The sequence below is a fragment of the Delphinapterus leucas genome, chromosome 2 (assembly GCF_059928025.1).
Source record: "Delphinapterus leucas isolate spDelLeu-1000000601 "Yukka" chromosome 2, BTC_Dleu_Yukka2, whole genome shotgun sequence".
Taxonomy (NCBI): Eukaryota; Metazoa; Chordata; class Mammalia; order Artiodactyla; family Monodontidae; genus Delphinapterus; species Delphinapterus leucas.
In genome coordinates this window covers 14,309,519-14,331,501 of record NC_143130.1, presented here as the reverse complement: position 1 = coordinate 14,331,501, position 21,983 = coordinate 14,309,519, and the positions used below count along the sequence as shown (strand labels likewise).

General features: G+C 36.8%; 1 protein-coding gene across 16 annotated transcripts in view; it reads right to left on the bottom strand.

The window, feature by feature from the left end:
- Window positions 1-21,983, bottom strand: part of NEBL (nebulette) — a 368,320-nt gene that overhangs the window by 104,370 nt on the left and 241,967 nt on the right. For 13 of the 16 annotated variants that reach the window (XM_089906438.1, XM_089906443.1, XM_089906435.1 and 10 more), the window contains 3 exons: window positions 12,898-13,008; window positions 2,101-2,202; window positions 833-934 (listed from right to left, as the gene is read on the bottom strand). The exons of 2 other annotated variants lie outside the window; for them this stretch is intronic. In XM_089906438.1, the coding sequence (XP_089762564.1) occupies window positions 833-934; window positions 2,101-2,202; window positions 12,898-13,008 (315 nt within the window). The remainder of the gene's footprint in view (window positions 1-832; window positions 935-2,100; window positions 2,203-12,897; window positions 13,009-21,983) is intronic. One more of the 16 variants, XM_089906442.1, reaches the window with a different exon arrangement.

Sequence of the window (21,983 nt, the reverse complement as noted above, 5' to 3'; positions counted from 1 at the left end):
GACTTGAACCAACACTTTTATCATATATTAAATTCTTATACCTATTTCAGGATTCCCTAGTCTATCCTACTGATTATTTTATCTCTTACTATATCAATCCCATATTGATTTAATTTCAGTGGTTTTATACTATGTTATGGTAACTCACAACTTAAGTTCTCCTTCACTGGTCTTCACTTTCATACTTATAAAGGCTATTCTCAGGCATTTCCTTTCCATTCAAACTCTAAGATCATTTACCCATACTTCAAAAAAACTGTTGGATTCTAATTGAAATTGCATGACATTTATATATTAATTTTGGGAAAACTGAAATTTTTATCTATTGAGATGTTCAGCCAAAGATATGGCATGTCTTTACACTTTTTCAGATCCTTTTTATGATTTCAATGTTCTCTTCATTTACATTACCTCTTTTTTACTTTGTGATTAAAACATTTAAAAATTGAGAAAATTGCTATTTTTCTTACTAAGTTAAAAGTTCTGTGTATGCGTGTAGAGATAGAAATTTAATTATTCTTCTAATCTAATTGATATGACTATTGCTAAATTCTAGAAATCCTAGGAAATGTGACAACATGGCTGAACTCATAGAAAAAGGTTAGAATTTGAGCCAGGAGAAAAGAAAACTTAGTTTTATGCTTAAAATTGGACTTATTTTATCCCTTACTGAAATTTACAATTATTGTAATCCTATCTGACATGGTTACAGAAACATTATCTTTACGTATTCTTGCAATTAAAGACATTACCTAAAGTAAAATATCTTCCAGTGCTGCTAGAAACAAAATCTCTGAATAAAATCATTGTGGAATCATCACTAGACTCTTACTTGACTAGAAAGTTTAGAAGCTTCCACAGCATGTTCAAAATCTGGTCTTCCAATTACAGCGGGCTCTTTATTCATTACGCCTTGCCCTTTCTTGTATTCAGCCTAAAATGAATAAATAAGAGAATGTTGAATATTTCTACTTTCCAATGAAAAATTACATTGATAATAGCCAAAATAAAATTGACCCTCAGTCCATAAAAAAATGATCCTTACAACTCACCAAATACTAAAATGCTGACTGCTAAGAAGAAACTGATTTTATAAAAACAACTTTTTTGTAGTAAAATAATTACTAAGTTTGAGTCCATGAATCCAGTCATCACCATCATTGTGTTTATTTTATCCAGGAGAAATTTCTAGATAATTGAGACCCTGCATTCTGCATACAGATGTCTTCCGGCTCTGTTTAGTCTTAGGAACTGACCTAACCCTGTTTGGTAAACATGCAGTTGAATTTAGTAAATAAGTATTGATTTTTTAAGGTGAGTATAGCCTATGTTACTCAAATATTTGGTTCAAGTTAAGTAATCATTTTTAATCAGGATGTAAGGTATGTTTAAGTAAAATGGTATTAACCAAGAAGGATGTCTTAGGGAAGATAAAAACAGCCATGATGGGCTTCCCTGATGGCGCAGTGGTTGAGAGTCCGCCTGCCGATGCGGGGGACACGGGTTCGTGCCCTGGTCCGGGAAGATCCCACATGCCGCAGAGCAGCTGAGCCCATGAGCCATGGCCGCTGAGCCTGTGCATCCGGAGCCTGTGCTCCGCAGCGGGAGAGGCCACAACAGTGAGAGGCCCAAGTACAGCAAAAAAAAAAAAAGAAAAGAAAAATGAAAAAAACAGCCATGATGTATAGGAAATGTGCATTGGTAAATGCTGACCAAAGAGAACCTGCACAATTAACAGCAACAAGATGGAAACAAGGCCAAGTGAAGTTCTTTGGGACAAGGTGAGAGATAATATGGGACCAGACGAATGACAAACTTGATTCTCAGGCTCAGACGTTTGAATGTTATCTTATGCCTGAATAGTACTTATTTTTTTAAAAGCATAACAACAGAGCCATGGTCAAGTCAAGTCTGATCAGTTTCTGCACATATCCAAATAATTTACATAGTGAAATGGATAATTCAGATGAAAAAATTGAGATGTCATTAATTCAGATTGATTAATTTCACTAACTAAATTAACCATCCAACAACCAAAGCCACTTTGTCTCCTGCAAAAATGAGAAATCAATTCTGCTCAAGATAAGAAAGAGAGATTACATTGCTTATGATCTTGGAGATCTGTGTCGCCATCTTGATGTCTGGTCTGTCAAGCTCCGCATTATACATGTGGGTGTCCTGCACATCTTTTCTATAAAAAAGCTGATCAAAGAGACAGTTTTGATTGACAAAGGGAAAACAGAAATGAGTAGTTTCATATAGCTGCTAGCCTTAATGTCCATAACATAATTTATCCTTGCCATAATCTTCTAAGAAAGCCACTGACCCTAAGTTTTTTTTTTTTAATTTTTATGTGCAACATTTATTTGGATAACTATATTCTCTTTTTACTATGCCAATGCCTCACTAACATTATTGCATATGAACTGAACTTATACGACATAAAAAATATAATCCCAAGACCTTGGCACAGAATCAATCTTATAAGATTTTACATATACCATCCTTATAAGCATGTCATTCTGTGTAAGTGTATATGTGCATATTCACATACAGAATATCCTCACCAAGGGCGTTAACTTGTCTACCACACAGTCTTGACCCCCAGGGGATACAGGATAAGCTCCAGCACACGAATATGGAAAATCATTTCCTGGGGTGAGGGTATGTGAAACTCTGGAACTCTCCAGCTTTTTCACCCTCCCAACCACACCTTTATCTTCCTTTTCTGATTGGACTCTTCAAATGCCCCTTATCTGGGAGGCCTAGTGATGGGTACTGATAGTTTTATTCTAGTAAATATCACTGCAATGACTTGATCCTCCAACAATAAAAGGATCCACATTAAGGAATATTCATCCTCTGAATACACATTAGATACAATCAAACCAAAGTGTGGAAAATAGAGATTTAAAGAGAAAAATATATATAAGTTTTGCCAAACATACTTTAGATGACAGTGGTCATTTACATTAACTTGACTGACAAATGAGAGGAGAGACCAGAAGCCAACTCATATAATCCCTGATGGGCAAACATCTCACTGTCTATCTGCTTCTGTATTTCCTGAGATCGGTCATGAGCTGAAGAAATATTTATCTATTTGCCAGATGGAGTTCTATGTGGCAAATTCACCAGTGGATGGCTAGTCAACTTGTCCATTACATTAGATTCTATTAAATGTATAATGCAAAGCGTGTAGTAACAGTCACTTTTAAAACCCATCTTCACTTTTTCAAGATGTAAAAGGTAGAACACAGAAATGTACAACTGAACATCTATACAAAATGCACAATTAATTGCATTTGTACAAAACGAGTATTTCTAACGTTGCCTGCAAGCTTTCTGCAATAGCATCACCTGGGGTACTTATTAAAATTTTTAGATTCCTGAGATCCATCCTCAAACCTCTGTAACAGAATTTTGGTAAATGGGGCCCAAGAATCTGGATTTTAATGAATTCCCCAGTTGACCACTATCAATCAGTGCTCTGGATAATATCAGTGTATCTTGTTATTCTCCTTTCAACCTTGCAGCGTTCAAAAAAATTGGTACATTTTTATTTCTTTCAAAAATAATATCAGTTGTAAGAAACGATAATGCATTAAAATTTTCATAGGATCCCTAATGCACTGTATGATTTTATTCCAATGAAGCATATGTATATATACTTCTATTTAAGAGCTTGCACTGGGACTTCCCTGGTGGTCCAGTGGCTAAGGCTCCGCGCTCCCAATGCAGAGGGCCTGGGTTCAATCCCTGGTTAGGGAACCTAGGTCCCGCGTGCCACAACTAAGACCTGACGCAGCCAAATAAATAAATTAATTTTTTTTTAAAAAAAGAGCTTGCATTGGCCTCACCACCCACTACTTTTTAAACTATGTTTATAATCATGAACCTGTCTGACAAGTGAACACAGCTTAAATATAAGTAGTGTAATTTTGGCAAGAACATGTTTCCTTCGCTACTTGCATTTTCACAGGCTTTACGTTAAGCAATTTTAAGTAGGTTTTGTGCACACCGGTAGCAAAAGAAACAAAAAAAATCTGAAAACTGCGTTATTTTGTTGGGTGAGTTTAAAATCTTCAAGGATTTAAAATAAGCCAATTTTGGCTGGTTTCAAAAAGCAACACACTCATCTACAAATCATGGCCAATCAACCTCAGCCTGCACCAAGTTAAACGCAAACTGTGTAAACAAAAACAGACTCTCAGGTGAAAACAAACCAAAATTATTACCCACCTACAAGACTAACTGTTTCTAAGTTACTACATTCAGATGAAAGCCGTAGGGGGGGATGTCTTTTTGTTTAGAAAAGAATGAGGGTAAAAATGTAAACCCTTACTTTTTGAAAAGAGCTGCAACCTTTCAGAAATCTATGCTTTACATGGGTTACCTAATTATATGCTGTTCAGCCTAATGGCTGCGTGAAGAGAGGTGAACAGCACAAAGGCGGCGGGAGCGGAACAATGAATAGGGCCCCATCACCCATGTAAATTGCAAATTAGAGGCCAGCATATGTGACTCAAAACAAATATTAAGATTGACATGAGCTGCACATTCAAACAAGCGGACACCACAGAGCCACACAGGAGAAAAGCCCAGGAGCCTGTCTCTACCGATCTCCCAGAATATCAAGGCTTGAGGTCATCCCACAGGAACGGGGGCTTACGCTGAGGGACATGGAGAGCGGCAAGCTCCTGATTTTCGCTAGCTGCAAGGATGTCCGAACATCGGAAACAAGGTTACCCGAGCAGATTAGGCATCTTCCTCCACCTAACCTGTTACTTAGGGCCAAGGGAAGCTCATCTGACATTTCTCAAATGTCTGCAACATGTGTTTTGCTCCCTTCCTCAGGCCGTCACAACTGAGGAAGAATAAAAGTGTTACAGTGGAAGAGAGGTTTGTCAGAGGAAGGGCAAACACACATACACTCTTTTTTTTCTGAATAATCCAAACCCTAAATGCTCGCTGTGTTGAGACAACGACGACAGATGGGACCCCATTCTCCAGGCAGTCTTCTCAAGATGAGATGGTGTTCTATAAAAAACTGTTTTGAATAAGAAGAAAGACAGAGATTCCTGAAAATCTCTGAAAATTCCTGAAAATCAACCCAGGAAAGGTGCAGGCCTGAGGGTCAATGACTGATTTTGCCTCGTTTTATTTAATGTTTTCTTCCCTATCGTGTCCTCAGAGTAAGAGAATGAAAAAGAAGGCGGAGGGAGGAGAAGTGAAAGGGGGAGGGAAGAAAGAGGAGAAATAATAGTAATAACAGTAATAATAATTGTCATTTTAGGCCATTTATTATGTACCAGCTACCATATTAAGGACTTAACATTCACTGTCTCACTCACACATTTCTTAAATGTATGACTATAACGATTTATATCCATTAAACCAAGTTCCCTTTATGACTCTTCTATTTCAAACTTTTTCTTAATTTTAAACTAGTTATTCTCACTCATGAACATTAGAATAATCCTAGTAAGTTCCACATAGGAAACAAATGGAATTTTAATGGGCATTGCACTAAACCTACCAAACAACGTAGGGAAAAATGATATCTCAACAAGATTTCAGTCTGTTCACAGGAGAAGGTATATTTCTACATTTATTTAAATCTCTTATTTTAGCTTTCAGTGAAGTTTCATCCTTATCTACTATAGGTCCTATACAGGAAAATACAATCATTATCATTTTTATACATTTATTTTGCACTCAAGATAAACTGCTTTATCTTTTTAGTAGTATATAATATTTTCACAAAGACTAGTTATGGTTTCTTCCTCAGGAGCACCTAGAATTATTACTGTACATGCTTGATCTCTTCCTTCCGCCTTTTTTTTCCCCACTGAATTTATTTCCTTGCCCTTTTCCACATATCTGGATCATTTTCCTAAATTATTCCTTTGTAGTGGACATGTGTTAATTTTTTAAAAATCTGCCTAGCAGCATTATTTATTTGGAAACTGCCTCTCCCTCACTCCACGTGATCTAGCGGGGCCATCAAAAGCAGCCTTCCTGCCTAGTGACAGGAGTGGCCATGTGACAGGTTGTCCAATCAGATACCCCAACCCTTGGGAAACCATGATTAAATCGAGGGCAGACACATAACCAAGCAAGGCCAGAGTCATTGATGGATCTGAGGCTGGGGGAAAAAAGAACTGCTGTCCTTTCCTCTGGGATCAGTTGCTGTGAGGATGATTTAATTTTGGAAACACCAGCCTTGAGACCACCTAGACAGAGTTTGTCTGCAAGTGAAGTCATACAGAAGCAAGCAGAGCCAATAGATGGGAAGAGAAGGAGAGTCCTCGTGACACTGGGGAGCCTTTGGAGCCAGTTATGCCTGAAGGTAGCTTGAATTTCCCAGTTAGCCAAACCAATAAATTCTCGTTTTTCACTTGAGCTAACATGAGATGGATTTGTTACCGAACCTAGAAACTCCAAATGCAGCCTCCATTTCATATGTTTTTCTGCAGTATCAACTCTGTTCTTTTTTGCCTCCAATAAAGATTTTAATTTTATCACCTGAAACTAACACAATATTGCAAATCAACTATAGTTAAACTTTTTTTTAAAGACTTTAATTCTATCGTGGGAGGGAGGGAGACGCAAGAGGGAAGAGGTATGGGAACATATGTATATGTATAACTGATTCACTTTGTTATGAAGCAGAAACTAACACACCATTGTAAAGCAATTATACTCCAATAAAGATGTAAAAAAAAAGATTTTAATTCTATCAAAATCTGTCATTGAATTTCTTCCTTATCTCACCATGTTCACTTTCTCCCTCAGGTTGTATTTTCACCTCATTTCATTGTCTTTTAATCTCAGCTTATTCTCCCTTTATAATCTTTCTACTCCTGTTTCATAAGGCCACATCTTTTGCATGTATCCTACAGTCACGCCGAGTGTCCCACGTGCCAGGCATTGTTCTAAACACTTTAAACACATTAATTTCTTAAATCCTTACCCCTCCCTTGCTGTGCTCGATTGTCTGTACTCAACTGGGCTCCATCAACACTCCCTCCCAAGGCTAGAACTAGTTATCCAGAATCCCCTTCCTTGTATCGTTCTCGGTTGGACTTGGCCAATAAGAGGAACTTCCAATTAGATATTGAAAATGGAAGTGAAATGGCTGCGTTTATTCTTCACGTACAGCCAGACACATTGAGCAAAGGATTCCCAGTGACACTGCAGCAAAGCTCTTCGTGTTTAGACAACAGTGATTTGAGATTCTTCAATAGGTGAGTTAATAAACTAGAGAAAAGCAAAACCTCCACCATGATGGTCCATACAGTGAAATTCAAGCACTTGGAGATGCAAAGATTGAGAGCTGAGGGATGGCAGGCAGGATGGAAGCCACAGACAGACACACCTGTGAGGCTAGGGGCAATGTGAGCAGACAGACTAAAAGAAATCAAATCCAACTGGCCCCGAACTCATTCATTCCCTTTGCTACTCTGGTGAAGGTTAAAATGATTCTTGGTGAGAAGAAACTAGACAGGATAGGTATGTAGGACAGAAGTAAGTAGTGTAAACTATATTCAGTCATAATCTCAAAACATCAGTTCAGTCAGCCTCAAGAAATTCTTTTGTCATAAACTCTTACATTAGAGAAGCCCTCCAAGTGTCATCAAGTAGTCACATCGACTGGAAATTCTATCTTAATAAGACTTATTTCTGTTTGGGTTTGCTGCATGTAAGAAACAACTAAATCATAAATACTATTTTTAAAGGAAAATATAAACCTTTGAAATAAAAGTAAATGCAGGACCTGATATTCATCAGAAAACAAAACTGTTTTTCAATTTTCTGAACAGTGGAGTAAAATATAGAGCTGTATCTAACAGTTTATCATTATTAGCAGTATTATCATTGTTTATAAAAGCATTTTAGAGTTGACAGAAGTTTTCTTATACATGATTTAATTTTATCACCACCACAGTCTTGTGAAGAAAGCAGGATAGGTATTACTAACTATTCTGCCTTAGAGATGAACAAAATACTAATATACCCATTTTAATACTAAATTCTAAAAGCGCTGTTATTTTAAGTCACATCACGGAATCACAGAGTCACAAATGTTTTTCCAGTATCATTTAACTGATGTATCCTTAAGATTTCTCTCTGTCTGATGGAATAGAAATTGTCTGCTTATTAGGTTTTTTTTTTTAATATTTACTGGAGTATAATTGCTTTACAATGTTGTGTTAGTTTCTGTTGCACAACAAAGTGAATCAGCTGTAAGTATATATATGTCCCCACATCTCCTCCCTCTTGAGCCTCCCTCCCACCCTCCCTAACCCACCCCTCTAGGTGGTCACAAAGCACTGAGCTGAGCTCCCTGTGCTATGCGGCTGCTTCCCACTAGCTATCTATTTTACATTTGGTAGTGTATATATGTCAGTGCTACTCTCTCACTTCGTCCCAGCTTACCCTTTACCCCGTGTCCTCAAGGCCATTCCCTACATCTGTGTCTTTATTCCTGCCCTGCCACTAGGCTCATCGGTACCATTTTTCTAGATTCCATATATATGTGTGTCAGCATACGGTATTTGTTTTTCTCTTTCTGAGTTACTTCACTCTGTATGACAGACTATAGGTCCATCCACCTCACTACAAATAACTCAGTTTCGTTCCTTTTTAAGGCTGAGTAATATTCCATTGTATCTATGTGCCACGTCTTCTTTATCCATTCGTCTGTCGATGGGCATTTAGGTTGCTTCCATGTCCTGGCTATTGTAAATAGTGCTGCAAGAATATTGGGGTGCATGTGTCTTTTTGAATTGTGGTTTTCTCAGGGTATATGCCCAGTAGTGGGATTGCTGGGTCGTATGGTACTTCTATTTGTAGTTTTTTAAGGAACCTGCATACTGTTCTCCATAGTGGCTGTATCAATTTACATTCCCACCAACAGTGCAGGAGGTTTCCCTTTTCTCCACACCCTCTCCAGCTTTTATTGTTTGTAGATTTTTTGATGATGGCCATTCTGACCGAGGTGAGGTGATACCTCTTTGTGGTTTTGATTTGCATTTCTCTAATGATTAGTGATGTTGAGCATCTTTTCATGTGTTTGTTGGCAATCTGTATGTCTTCTTTGGAGAAATGTCTATTTAGGTCTTCTGCCCATTTCTGGATTGGGCTGTTTGTTTTTTCTGATATTGAGCTGCATGAGCTGCTTGTATATTTTGGAGATTAATCCTTCGTCAGCTGCTTCGTTTGCAAATATTTTCTCCCATTTGAAGGTTGTCTTTTCGTCGTTTATGGTTTCCTTTGCTATGCAAAAGCTTTTAAGTTTCATTAGGTCCCATTTGTTTATTTTTTATTTTATTTCCATTACTCTAGGAGGTGGGTCAAAAAAGATCTTGCTGTGATTTATGTCAAAGAGTGTTCTGCCTATGTTTTCCTCTAAGAGAAAACTTTTTATTAATGTTAAGAAAGTACATATATCATTCTTGAAAAGAACATTATGTCTCTGGTTTCCCCTGCTGGATACTTCTTTCTAATACACATTGAACTGATTACCAATATGGCATTTTGGGAAAGTTTACCACTCTAATTTCATCACAAGTCTATACAGACCACATTATTTATAAAACTTAAAATGGCAGTTTAAAATTTGTTTGACTTACTTTAGGAGTACTGGACTTCATGTCTCTGATAAGATTCATGAAAACTATTAATGTTACTGGGGTTTTCAATTTCAAGCCCATCTTTAGGGGAAAGTAAAAGGATAGAATATCTCCAGTTCCTCTAATTACATTAGAAAAAATTTGGCAGGGGTACATCCCTGAAGATACAAAAAAATTTAGATTGGCTCTTTTAAATCATTTTTTGACTGCAGTATCAACAAGATAGGTAGTTAACTGGGTTCAGGAACCTTCTGAATATGCCCTTCTAACCTAAATGCTTCTTAATATAAATTTCATATTGATTTGGCCTTTTTAGAAATCTCACCTAGTTTCATTGTTTTGAATTAACTATGATATCACCCTAAACTTTTTTTTTTAGTATCTTTATTGGAGTATAATTGCTTTACAATGTTGTGTTAGTTTCTGCTGTACAACAAAGTGAATCATCTATATGTATCACCCTAAACTCTTAAATCACCCTTTAAAACTGAAGGAGGACCAAACAGAACTAATATTTTATGGACTGGCTCTTCTACAGAGCCCTTTACATATCATATCTCATTTATCACTTGCAAGAGCCCTGTGAGATGGGTATCATTGCCCCAACTTTACAGATGAAAAAAAAAAAAACAAAAACAGATTTGGAGACATTTGTAACGTGTCCAAGGTCATCCAGGCAACATGTGGCAAAGGAAGCATTTTAACCCTGGCCCGACTCCCAACTCCTTTTCTATCATATGTGACAGTGGAGGATATTAGGAGAAATAATTTTTTCCTGTTCCATGATCATTGAATTTGGGATGAAAGAAGAGACTACTGCCCCCAGAATACTCTTCCCCTTGGAACGCTCAGTTATTCAGAGGTGGAAATTCAGTTGGCCAGTCAGAAAGAATCCTCTCCCCCACCCTGCTTATTCACATCTCCAAAGGCATAAGGGACAGTAAGGTTCTGAAAGAAAAATGATTCCATTTGGCCCATTGATGATTGACTCCATTTGGCCCATTGAAAAGTCTGACCAAAAAGGAGGTAGAAATTAAAAGCTATTAACTGTAATCATCCCAGTTTCTTGGTTCTCTAACAGATACCAGAAAGCTGACTCGATTTTGGTGGAAACATAAAAAGATACGCAAAGATGCTGACATGCACTGTTTCTAGGTAAATCAGATGCACATGTGACAACGTATTTTATTTTAAATTAAATTAAGTCATTAATAGGCACAGTGCAAAGTGACATTCCGCATCATGAAAAGGTAACCCTATTAGTTAAATTCTCTGCAAATGAATTTCATTTTACTGAAGTCTTCTGGGAGACACGGTTTTGTCTTTCACGGAGATGCTGCAGCCTCACCTACTGAACCAAGAGACGTACTTGCTTTCCTGTGGTTTTCAAGACCCACGTTTAAATTTCATATCTTTGGGAAAACAGATGTATTATTCTAAGTGACTTGACTCTAGGGGAATATCAACTACTTCACAGGTAGAATACAAATATCATTCTCCCCTTAAATCTGAGTAAATAGTCTTAAACACTTTCTAAATCCTATTATATGTACAAACTTTGCATGTAAAGGTTGAGCCAAGTAGGCACAGGACTGTAAGTAAATACATCCTTCTCCCATAAGTACACAGTATTGAATGGAGGAGAAAAGGGCTTTATACTCTATTCGTTCAATCCCTCAATCAAAGACTTTTTAAAAGAAAAGGCAGAGTTAAAATAATAACCTCAGGTCTATGATAAGGAACTTCCGTATTTGAATTTCATTGAATTTTAGAGTTAGAAAGGGTCTCCCCAGGAGCTGTGTAATGCCAGCCATCTCCCCAGACCACCTTCGAAGCCACGCCATCTATGGGAGTTCAAAGTTTCTTCCGCTCCAAACAGTGGAAGCTCAGGGTCCAGTTTTTCTTTCTTGCAGATGCACTGGATCCATTGATCTGAATTCTAATGATAACCTATTTTGCCCTACATTTTAAAATTTTCATTTAAAATCTTGACCAATAACCAGCGACCTTCAAGAGGGAGGCAGCAGGGTGTAACGGAAAGAGTGGACTAGAGAGTTTGATTCTTTAGTCTCATTTTCTTCATCTGCAAAATGGGAATCAGTACACGGATTTTGCAAGAACTGGAAATGATCAAAGTCTCGGCACAGTCTCTTGTGCGCGGCAGTGCTCGCTAAGTGGTAGTTACTATGATAGTCAAGTTCTCATAAAGCCTCCTGGTGAAATGGCCTTGCTGGTAATTACAGCCATGTAGCTTCTTCATCTCTTATCAATCTTAACCCATTTTAGAAAAGCACTTTTGGTATCGGCATGTGTTTATACATTTGGATTAAAATGTAAAAGCTCACTCAGCTTTTACTCAAGCATTGACCTATTGCAATTTAATATCAGATAACTGTTGCCATCCTACAAAGAGACACTGCACAGCTGGGGCTCTGGAGGCCCTGAGGCAGCAAAGCACCATTCAGTAAGAGAACTAAGTGGTGGGGCAGAGCCTGTGTGAGATGACAGAGATGTTTCAGGTACTTTTCAAAGAAAGGGAGCTTTTTAACCCAACAAAGGCAAACACTTTATCTTAACTGATTCTAACCCATAAAGAACCTGACAAACAGTTCCTACATTCCTTCTAGAAAGCAAAGAATTCATGATAAGGAGACAAATAATCTTCCACTGAAATTTCAGGAAGAAATATTCTTCTAGGCCCCCAAGATAGTAGTGGTAATTGAGCAAACACATGAAGGTTTTGATGTACTTGTTACCTTATAGCCAAAGAATAAATGTGTTTTCTATGGGCTTGTTTCCTCTCTCTTGGCTTCTGCTTCTAAGCCGGCCGTTACACATCTATTGCTTTCCTACTCCTCTTGGGTCTTAAGTGTGACAATCTGCCCCTCACATGAATTCCAAAAGAAACCCCAGTGGGGTACAATCTCACTAGCATCCCAGTTCTTCTGCAATTCTGCACTGTAAACCATGGGAGTAACGCCATCAAGTCACAGAAGTTCTAGGAATTGCTGTTAAAAACCCAATTTCCCAGGTCTGCAAGTGCCTGACATTTTGAAGGCACTCTACAAGGTTCTAATAACAATTGACAGAATAATTCAGATGTGCTTCTGACTGAACACTGGGACATAAAAATAAAAGAAACTTTGAAGTTCTTTTTGAACAGGAATGTTGTAACATTTAAACTTCAACAACATACCCATCAGCCCTGATGTCAGTTAACTACAATTTTCCAGAAAATCATGAGGAATGGCTTGCTTACGTGACTCTGGTGCTTATTCACCTCCATGGCATGTTTGATCTCAGGCGGTTCCTTCATGTGGGCATAATCTGAGAATCCTTTGGCAGCATCGTGCTTCTGCTTGTAAGCAATCTTAAGAAAAACACAAATAATTGTTACTTTCATTTACAGGTGTATGAAATTTCTTACCTTTTAAATTTCAGTGTTCCGTTAGGATTTCATATAGTTGAATACCACCATTAATGGTCAAATTTGCCTAAGCTTCTATAACAAAATAATATACATAATACTTCAATCTTTGTGCTTCTGTTTAGACTCATTCTAACTCTTTGTCATTTATTTCAAACGTCTTTGTCCACACGCTGAAATCCCCACTCGCATTCATCTAGCTTCAATCTCAGCTACGGTTTTGGGAAATCTTCCACATCCAAGAGGTTTTAGGGTCATAAATGTTCAAGGTTTGAAGCTTGGGAAAGCAAATGACAAAACTGGGGAAGTGACTGGATATTTAAAAGTGACTTGTTCATTTTTTAATTGATTGTTATGATTTTATGGAGGCACAGCTATAATAGAATAGAAACCTTATTAAAAGCCCTACACTTTGGGAGAAGATATAACAAAATTCTCACATATGTCAAGCCTTGTTCTCTGTTAGGGAAATAAGTATCATAGCAATGCCACCCATCACCACCATATTAAATCTGTCCCACACAGGGTTGGAGAGAAGACATGAGAATAATCAGAAGTACTTCAGAAGTAGAACTAACCAACCTCAACAGAGTTAGAAATTGAAGAAGATCCATAAGACAGCAAATTATCCCCTTACTCTCAGTCTAATGCCATATTATCCTATTTATTCCCTTCACAAGTGTAAATTACTCAGTTTAATTTTTGTAAAATTACTTATTTTCTGTCTTCTCGTACTAGAATATAACTGTCTAGTTCAACACCTGCTCAGAACCCAGAATAGTGCCTGACATAAACTGCAATAAATATTTGCTCACTGAGTGAAGAAATAGGACCCCAGAAAATATCTGAAGAGATTATGGTCGAAAACTTCCCTAACATGGGAAAGGAAATAGCCACCCAAGTCCAGGAAGCGCAGCAAGTCCCATACAGGATAAACCCAAGGAGAAACACGCCGAGACACATAGTAATCAAATTGGAAAAAATTAAAGACAAAGAAAAATTATTGAAAGGGAAAAATGACAAATAACATACAAGGGAACTCCCATCAGGTTAACAGCTGATTTCTCAGCAGAAACTCTACAAGCCAGAAGGGAGTGGCATGATATACTTAGAGTGATGAAGGGGAAGAAACTACAACCAAGATCACTCTACCTGGCAAGGATCTCATTCAGATTCGATGGATAAATCAAAAGCTTTACAGACAAGCAAAAGCTAAGACAATTCAGCACCACCAAACCAGCTCTACAACGAATGCTAAAGGAACTTCTCTAAGTGGGAAACACAAGGGAAGAACAGGACCTACAAAAACAAACCCAAAACAATTAAGAAAATGGTCATAGGAACATATATATCCATAATTACCTTAAACGTGAATGGACTAAATGCTCCAACCAAAAGACACAAGTTTGTTGAATGGATACAAAAACAAGACCCATATATATGCTGTCTACGAGAGACCCACTTCAGACCTAGGGACACATACAGACTGAAAGTGAGGCGATGGAAAAAGATATTCCATGCAAATGGAAATCAAAAGAAAGCTGGAGTAGCTATACTCATATCAGATAAAATGGACTTTAAAATAAAGAATGTTACAAGAGACAAGGAAGGACACAACATAATGATCAAGGGATCAAACCAAGAATAAGATATAACAATTATAAATGTATATGCACCAAACATAGGATCACCTCAATACATAAGGCAACTGCTAACAGCTATAAAAGAGGAAATCAACAGTAATACAATAAGAGTGGGGGACTTTAACACCTCACTTACACCAATGGACAGATCATCCAAAATGAAAATAAATAAGGAAACAGAAGCTTTAAATGATACAATAGACCAGATAGATTTAATTGATATTTATAGGACATTCCATCCAAAAACTGCAGATTACACTTTCTTCTCAAGTGCGCATGGAACATTCTCCAGGATAGATCACATCTTGGGTCACAAATCAAGCCTCAGTAAATTTAAGAAAATTGAAATCATATCAAGCATCTTTTCTGACCACAATGCTATGAGATTAGAAATGAATTACAGGGAAAAAAACATAAAAAACACAAACACATGGAGGCTAAACAATACATTACTAAATAACCAAGAGATCACTGAAGAAATCAAAGAGGAAATCAAAAAATACCTAGAGACAAATGACAACGAAAACACGATGATCCAAAACCTATGGGATGCAGCAAAAGCAGTTCTAAGAGGGAAGTTTATAGCTATAAAGGCTACCTCAAGAAACAAGAAAAATATCAAATAAACAATCTAACCTTATACCTAAAGGAACGAGAGAAAGAAGAACAAACAAAACCCAAAGTTACCAGGAGGAAAGAAATCATAAAGATCAGAGCAGAAATAAATGAAATAGAAACAAAGAAAACAATAGCAAAGATCAATAAAACCAAAAGCTGGTTCTTTGAGAAGATAACCAAAATTGATAAACCATTAGCCAGACTCATCAAGAAAAAGAGGGAGAGGACTCAAATCAATAAAATTAGAAATGAAAAAGGAGAAGTTACAACAGACACCGCAGAAATACAAAGCATCCTAAGAGACTACTACAAGCAACTCTATGGCAATAAAATGGACAACCTGGAAGAAATGGACAAATTCTTAGAAAGGTACAACCTTCCAAGACTGATCCAGGAAGAAACAGAAAATATGAACAGACCAATCATAAGTAATGAAATTGAAACTGTGATTAAAAATCTTCCAACAAACAAAAGTCCAGGACCAGATGGCTTCACAGGTGAATTCTATCAAACATTTAGAAAAGAGCTAATACCCATCCTTCTCAAACTCTTCCAAAAAACTGCAGAGGAAGGAATACTCCCAAACTCATTCTATGAGGCCACCATCACCCTGATACCAAAACCAGACAAAGATACTACAAAAAAAGAAAATTATAGACTAATATCACTGATGAATATAGATGCAAAAATCCTCAACAAAATACTGGCAAACAGAATCCAACAACACATTAAAAGGATCATACACATGATCACGTGGGACTTACCCCAGGGATGCAAGGATTCTTCAATATACGCAAATCAATCAATGTCATACACCATACTGACAAACTGAAGAATAAAAACCATACGATCATCTCAATAGACCCAGAAAAAGCTTTTGACAAAATTCAACACCAATTTATGATAAAAACTCTCCAGAAAGTGGGCATAGAGGGAACCTACCTCAACATAATAAAGGCCACATACGACAAACCCACAGCAAACATCATTCTCAATGGTGAAAAACTGAAAGCATTTCCTCTAAGATCAGGAACAAGACAAGGATGTCCACTCTCACCACTATTATTCAACATAGTTTTGGAAGTCCTAGCCAGGGCAATCAGAGAAGAAAAAGAAATGAAAAGAATCCAAACTGGAAAAGACGAAGTAAAACTGTCACTGTTTGCAGATGACATGATACTATACATAGAGAATCCTAAAAATGCCACCAGAAAACTACTAGAGCTAATCAATGAATTTGGTAAAGTTGCAGGATACAAAATTAATTCACAGAAATCTCTTGCATTCCTATACACTAATGATGAAAAATCTGAAAGAGAAATTAAGGAAACACTCCCATTTACCATTGCAACAAAAAGAATAAAACACCTAGGAATAAACCTACCTAGGGAGACAAAAGACCTGTATGCAGAAAACTGTAAGACACTGATGAAAGAAATTAAAGATGATACCAACAGATGGAGAGATATACCATGTTCTTGGATTGGAAGAATCAATACTGTGAAAATGACTATACTACCCAAAGCAATCTACAGATTCAATGCAATCCCTATCAAATTACCAATGGCATTTTTTACAGAACTAGAACAAATCATCTTAAAATTTGTATGGAGACACAAAAGGCCCCGAATAGCCAAAGCAGTCTTGAGGGAAAAAAAAACGGAGCTGGAGGAATCAGACTCCCTGACTTCAGACTACACTACAAAGCTACAGTAATCAAGACAATATGGTACTGGCATAAAGACAGAAACATAGATCAATGGAACAAGATAGAAAGCCCAGAGATAAACCCACGCACCTATGGTCAACTAATCTATGACAAAGGAGGCGAGGATATACAATGGAGAAAAGACAGTCTCTTCAATAAGTGGTGCTGGGAAAACTGGACAGCTACATGTAAAAGAATGAAATTAGGACACTCCCTAACACCAAACACAAAAATAAATTCGAAATGGATTAGAGACCTAAATGTAAGACTGGACACTATAAAACTCTTAGAGGAAAACAGAGGAAGAACACTCTTTGACATAAATCACAGCAAGATCTTTTTTGATCCACCTCCTAGAGTCATGGAAATAAAAACAAAAATAAACAAATGGGACCTAATGAAACTTCAAAGCTTTTGCACAGCAAAGGAAACCACAGACAAGATGAAAAGACAACCCTCAGAATGGGAGAAAACATTTGCAAACAAATCAACGGACAAAGGATTAATCTCCAAAATATATAAACAGCTCATGCAGCTCAATATTAAAGAAACAAACAACCCAATCCAAAAATGGGCAGAAGACCTAAATAGACATTTTTCCAAAGAAGACATACAGATGGCCAAGAATCACATGAAAAGCTGCTCAACATCACTAATTATTAGAGAAATGCAAATCAAAACCTCAATGAGGTACCACCTCACACCAGTTAGAATGGGCATCATCAGAAAATCTACAAACAACAAATGCTGGAGAGGGTGTGGAGAAAAGGGAACCCTCTTGCACTGTTGGTGGGAATGTAAATTGATACAGCCACTATGGAGAACAGTATGGAGGTTCCTTAAAAAACTAAAAATAGAATTACCGTATGACCCAGCAGTCCCACTACTGGGCATATACCCAGAGAAAACCGTAATTCAAAAAGACACATGCACCCCAATGTTCATTGCAGCACTATTTACAATAGCCAGGTCATGGAAGCAACTAAATGCCCATCAACAGATGAATGGATGAAGAAGAAGTGGTACATATATACAATGGAATATTACTCAGCCATAAAAAGGAACGATATTGGGTCATTTGTTGAGACGTGGATGGATCTAGAGACTGTCATACAGAGTGAAGTAAGTCAGAAAGAGAAAAACAAATATCGTATATTAACGCATGTATGTGGAACCTAGAAAAATAGTACAGATAAACCTCTTTGCAGGGTAGAAGTTGAGGCACAGATGTAGAGAACAAACGTATGGACATCAAGGGGGGAAAGCCGCGGGGGGGCAGGGGGGAAGGTGGTGTGACGAATTGGGCGATTGGGATTGACATGTATACACTGATGTGTATAAAATCGATGACTAATAAGAACATACTGTATAAAAAAGTAAATAAAAAAACAAGAATAACTAAACGGATGAGAATAAAACAAGAGTAAATTAATGAATTATTTTAAAATTAATTTAAAATATATATATTAAAAGTTTAATAATAAGATATTAAATGGAATTGGAATTACTTGGCACAGAATAAAGGTAACTTAAAAAAGAAAAACTAGAACAGTGGTCACCAAGAACAAAACAAGATCTAATTTTTATTGAAAGAATACAGTTGCACTTAAGGGAAAACTTTTTACCAACATGAGCTCCTTGAGAGCTGTGTCCGTATCTTACATATCTTTTAATATCCTGTGCCAGTCGTACTGAATGACACAGAGCAGAAATGCAATAAATGTTTAGTGAATGAATGAATAAATGAGTTTATTAAACGTTCTCACGAGCTTAAACTCCTCGTAGGCTTTAATAAGTTGAATTAACCACCTACTTAACTTAGATAATATACTTGTCTAAAGGATTAAAGTGATAATTACAAAAATAATTTTTTTAAGTAAAAGCATCCAATCCTACCAAGAAAAAGGGAACGTCATCTAGCACAAATATCAATGCTCAAATCCCTTCTCTGGCTTCCCCCACCGAGCTTTTCTTGAAAACTTCCAGTGAAAGAGAACTCAACCTGGGTATCACAGTCTCTAAATTTTGAAGATGCTGACACAAAGTTCCTCCTTTAATGAAACTCAAGTCTATCTCCCAGGAGCTGCATCCATTTGGCCATAAGGGAAGAATCTGGTTCACAGGACAGAACTCCAAACGTGGGAACACAGCTGTCAGTGGCTTCCCTTCCCCGGACCTGTCTGCATAGATTAAGGTACTGAACCCCTGTACACTCTAAATGCTCTCTGAAGTACAATTCCAACTTTTCCACCTCTTTCTTAAGGTGTCCACAATATCCCAGATATGGCCTGACCTATCCTAATTAGAATTGTTCAGTTTAATCTAGGTTATCATCTCAAATGTGCTATATGCTATTAACACATCCATGGATCACACCATTTTCCTTTTGATTACTGTGTTGAGATTTCTGTCAGCTAATGCCCCTAAGTCTTGTTCACTCCTGCTCAGCCCTGTTCCCACATCTGGCTGATTATTAGGCCTCGCATACAGCACCTCACATTATTCCAGGGATAATTCATCTTGCTAGAGTCTGTCCGTTGATTTAATCCATCAGGATATCTAATTCTGATGAACATATCGTTTACATTTTCACCAATTAATTATGTTAAACAGGATACCCATTAAGAAGCTCCATTCAGACTGAGAAAGTCCATTATCTCAGTTTCATTACATTATATATTATAACTCGTGGGAAGGAAGGAGGAGTTTAGTGAGTGGCCAAGTCTCTTAAGCCAAGAAGCAACTTCTATGAGATCTGTTATAAGGAAAAAAAAAACTAGCATATGCCTGTCTCCTTTTTGCTGGATGCCTGGTTGATTTTGCGTTTTTGACTATGGTACTTGTGAACTTATAACCAATGCAGCTGATCATTTCGTGGGTTATCATAGAAGTGGTGAGTCATCAAGCACAATTTTAAAAAGCACTCTTTCTTAAAAAGGCTATGTAATTTTCTACTTGCAGCATTAAAATAGTCATTTCATTTATAGCTGCTGCTAAGCACCACTTTAGAATTAAGATTACATCAAATTGGAGGCAGCTGAACTTTATCATATTAATTTTCATCCTTAAAATAGCTAATGGAAAATTATGTCACACTAATAAATTTTCTGATAAATTTGATTTCTTAGGATTTGTCATTCATGTGTGGCATTTCCCTAGATTAATACTGTTTTCTTCCAGCCTTGTGAATTAAGGTTGCTATGGCACTAGATGCTTGCAGTAGTCTTATGGAAGATAAGTCTTATGGAAGATAAGATAAGTCTTATGGAAGATACTTGCAGTAGTCTTATATAAATTATACGTAAATATGTTTACGCAAATAATATACACATTTATGTTATATATTTCATCTTATATGTTTATATCTCATATATACATATATTTCTGATTTACAGTATATTTCATAACTACTATATAGGTAAATGTACTTTTAATCCCATAACACAGGCAACCCTGAAGCTCCTGAAACAGGACCTTGTGGCCACTGTAGATAAAAACATAAGCTCTCATAAATCTCCTCAGTTCGGATGCCTGAGTAGCCTATATCACCTCTGTGATAAGGGATTATTTAGTCTCTGATTGAGACAGCTCTGGTGAGAAGGGTCACAGCACTTCATGGCACAGCCCATCCATTTCCAGAAGATTTCTTTGTGATCTTTGCCTGTAAAATTTTTAATGAGAGTTATCTAACAAAATGGCTTCCTAAAATCTCCACATCTGTCTCTCTCTCTTTTTTGTAAGGCGTTTCTTCCTATCAGCCATTTTCTACAAGGAGTATTAACCTAGCTAACTTCACCTCATCACTCTAGTTTGGATGTAAGCATCTGAGAATGTTTGCAAATTGATTTTAAGATAATATTTTGTTCCAATGTCAAAAGTTTAGGATACTTTTCAATAGAAGTTGGAACACAGTTAAATTTTAGTATTTGCCTAATACTAATACTCTAATTCAGGTTGGCACAAATCTGATACTATTTGGACACAGTAAAAGGTTAGTTCTATAATTATCACAGACACTATCAAATAGTTCTACTTTCTTGCCTGCCTTATTAGGCAATTGAGAATTGAAATTTTAACAATAATAAAATAGATTTATGTAAATCTTAAGAAATGTTATTACAATTACATAAATCTTTGAAATAGATACCTTCTTTGGAACCCAGGTTTTTCCTTTCTAACAAGTTCAGTGACTATAACACTGGGCAGTGATGTCCCTTGAGAGCACACATAAGGGTGCATATTCTAATGTAAGTGATAACCTATTCTGGAAAAAAAGAGATAGATTCCAAAATGTACAGTATGGATTATTTTGTATGTTAAGTTCTACGTGCACATATTTGTGTACTATAGATGCGTTTATGCCATAAAAATTTGAGAAAAGTCGTGCCCTTCCAAAGCAATTAGGATGTAAATATCTGAAAATCTTACCTTCCCAAGTATAAAAATAAGAAAAGATTGTTTCTTTTCTTTATCGTGTAACTGTTGCTTATTATTATTATTATTGCATAAATGTCAAATATCAAGTGTTGTAATTTCTTGCTTTATAAAGTAGTCCGTGTGATCAGCAAGTGGCTGGGTTACCAGGTGTTGGCAGGAAAAAAAGGGTGCATATTAGTCATGGTCAGCCATGCAGAACCCTGGCATATATTTTTAGCTTCATGTGAAGAGCTGAGATTAGCTTACTGCCAAGCTGGGTACATAGTGGACATTTAAGTTTGTGATAATGAAGTACTTAAAGATATTCTGCAAAGGATAACAATACTTGGTATTGTTCAAGAGTAATCTATTTTCAGACTATTTTAAAATTATCTAGGTATCCTCTGCTTAAAAGTAAAAAGATTCTGAAAAAAGAAGTAACTTGTTTAATAAGAAAAAGAGGGATAGAAATAGTAAAAAGCGGTGGTAAGGGGTATAGTTAAGAACCCAGATTCTGGAGCCAATCTATCCAT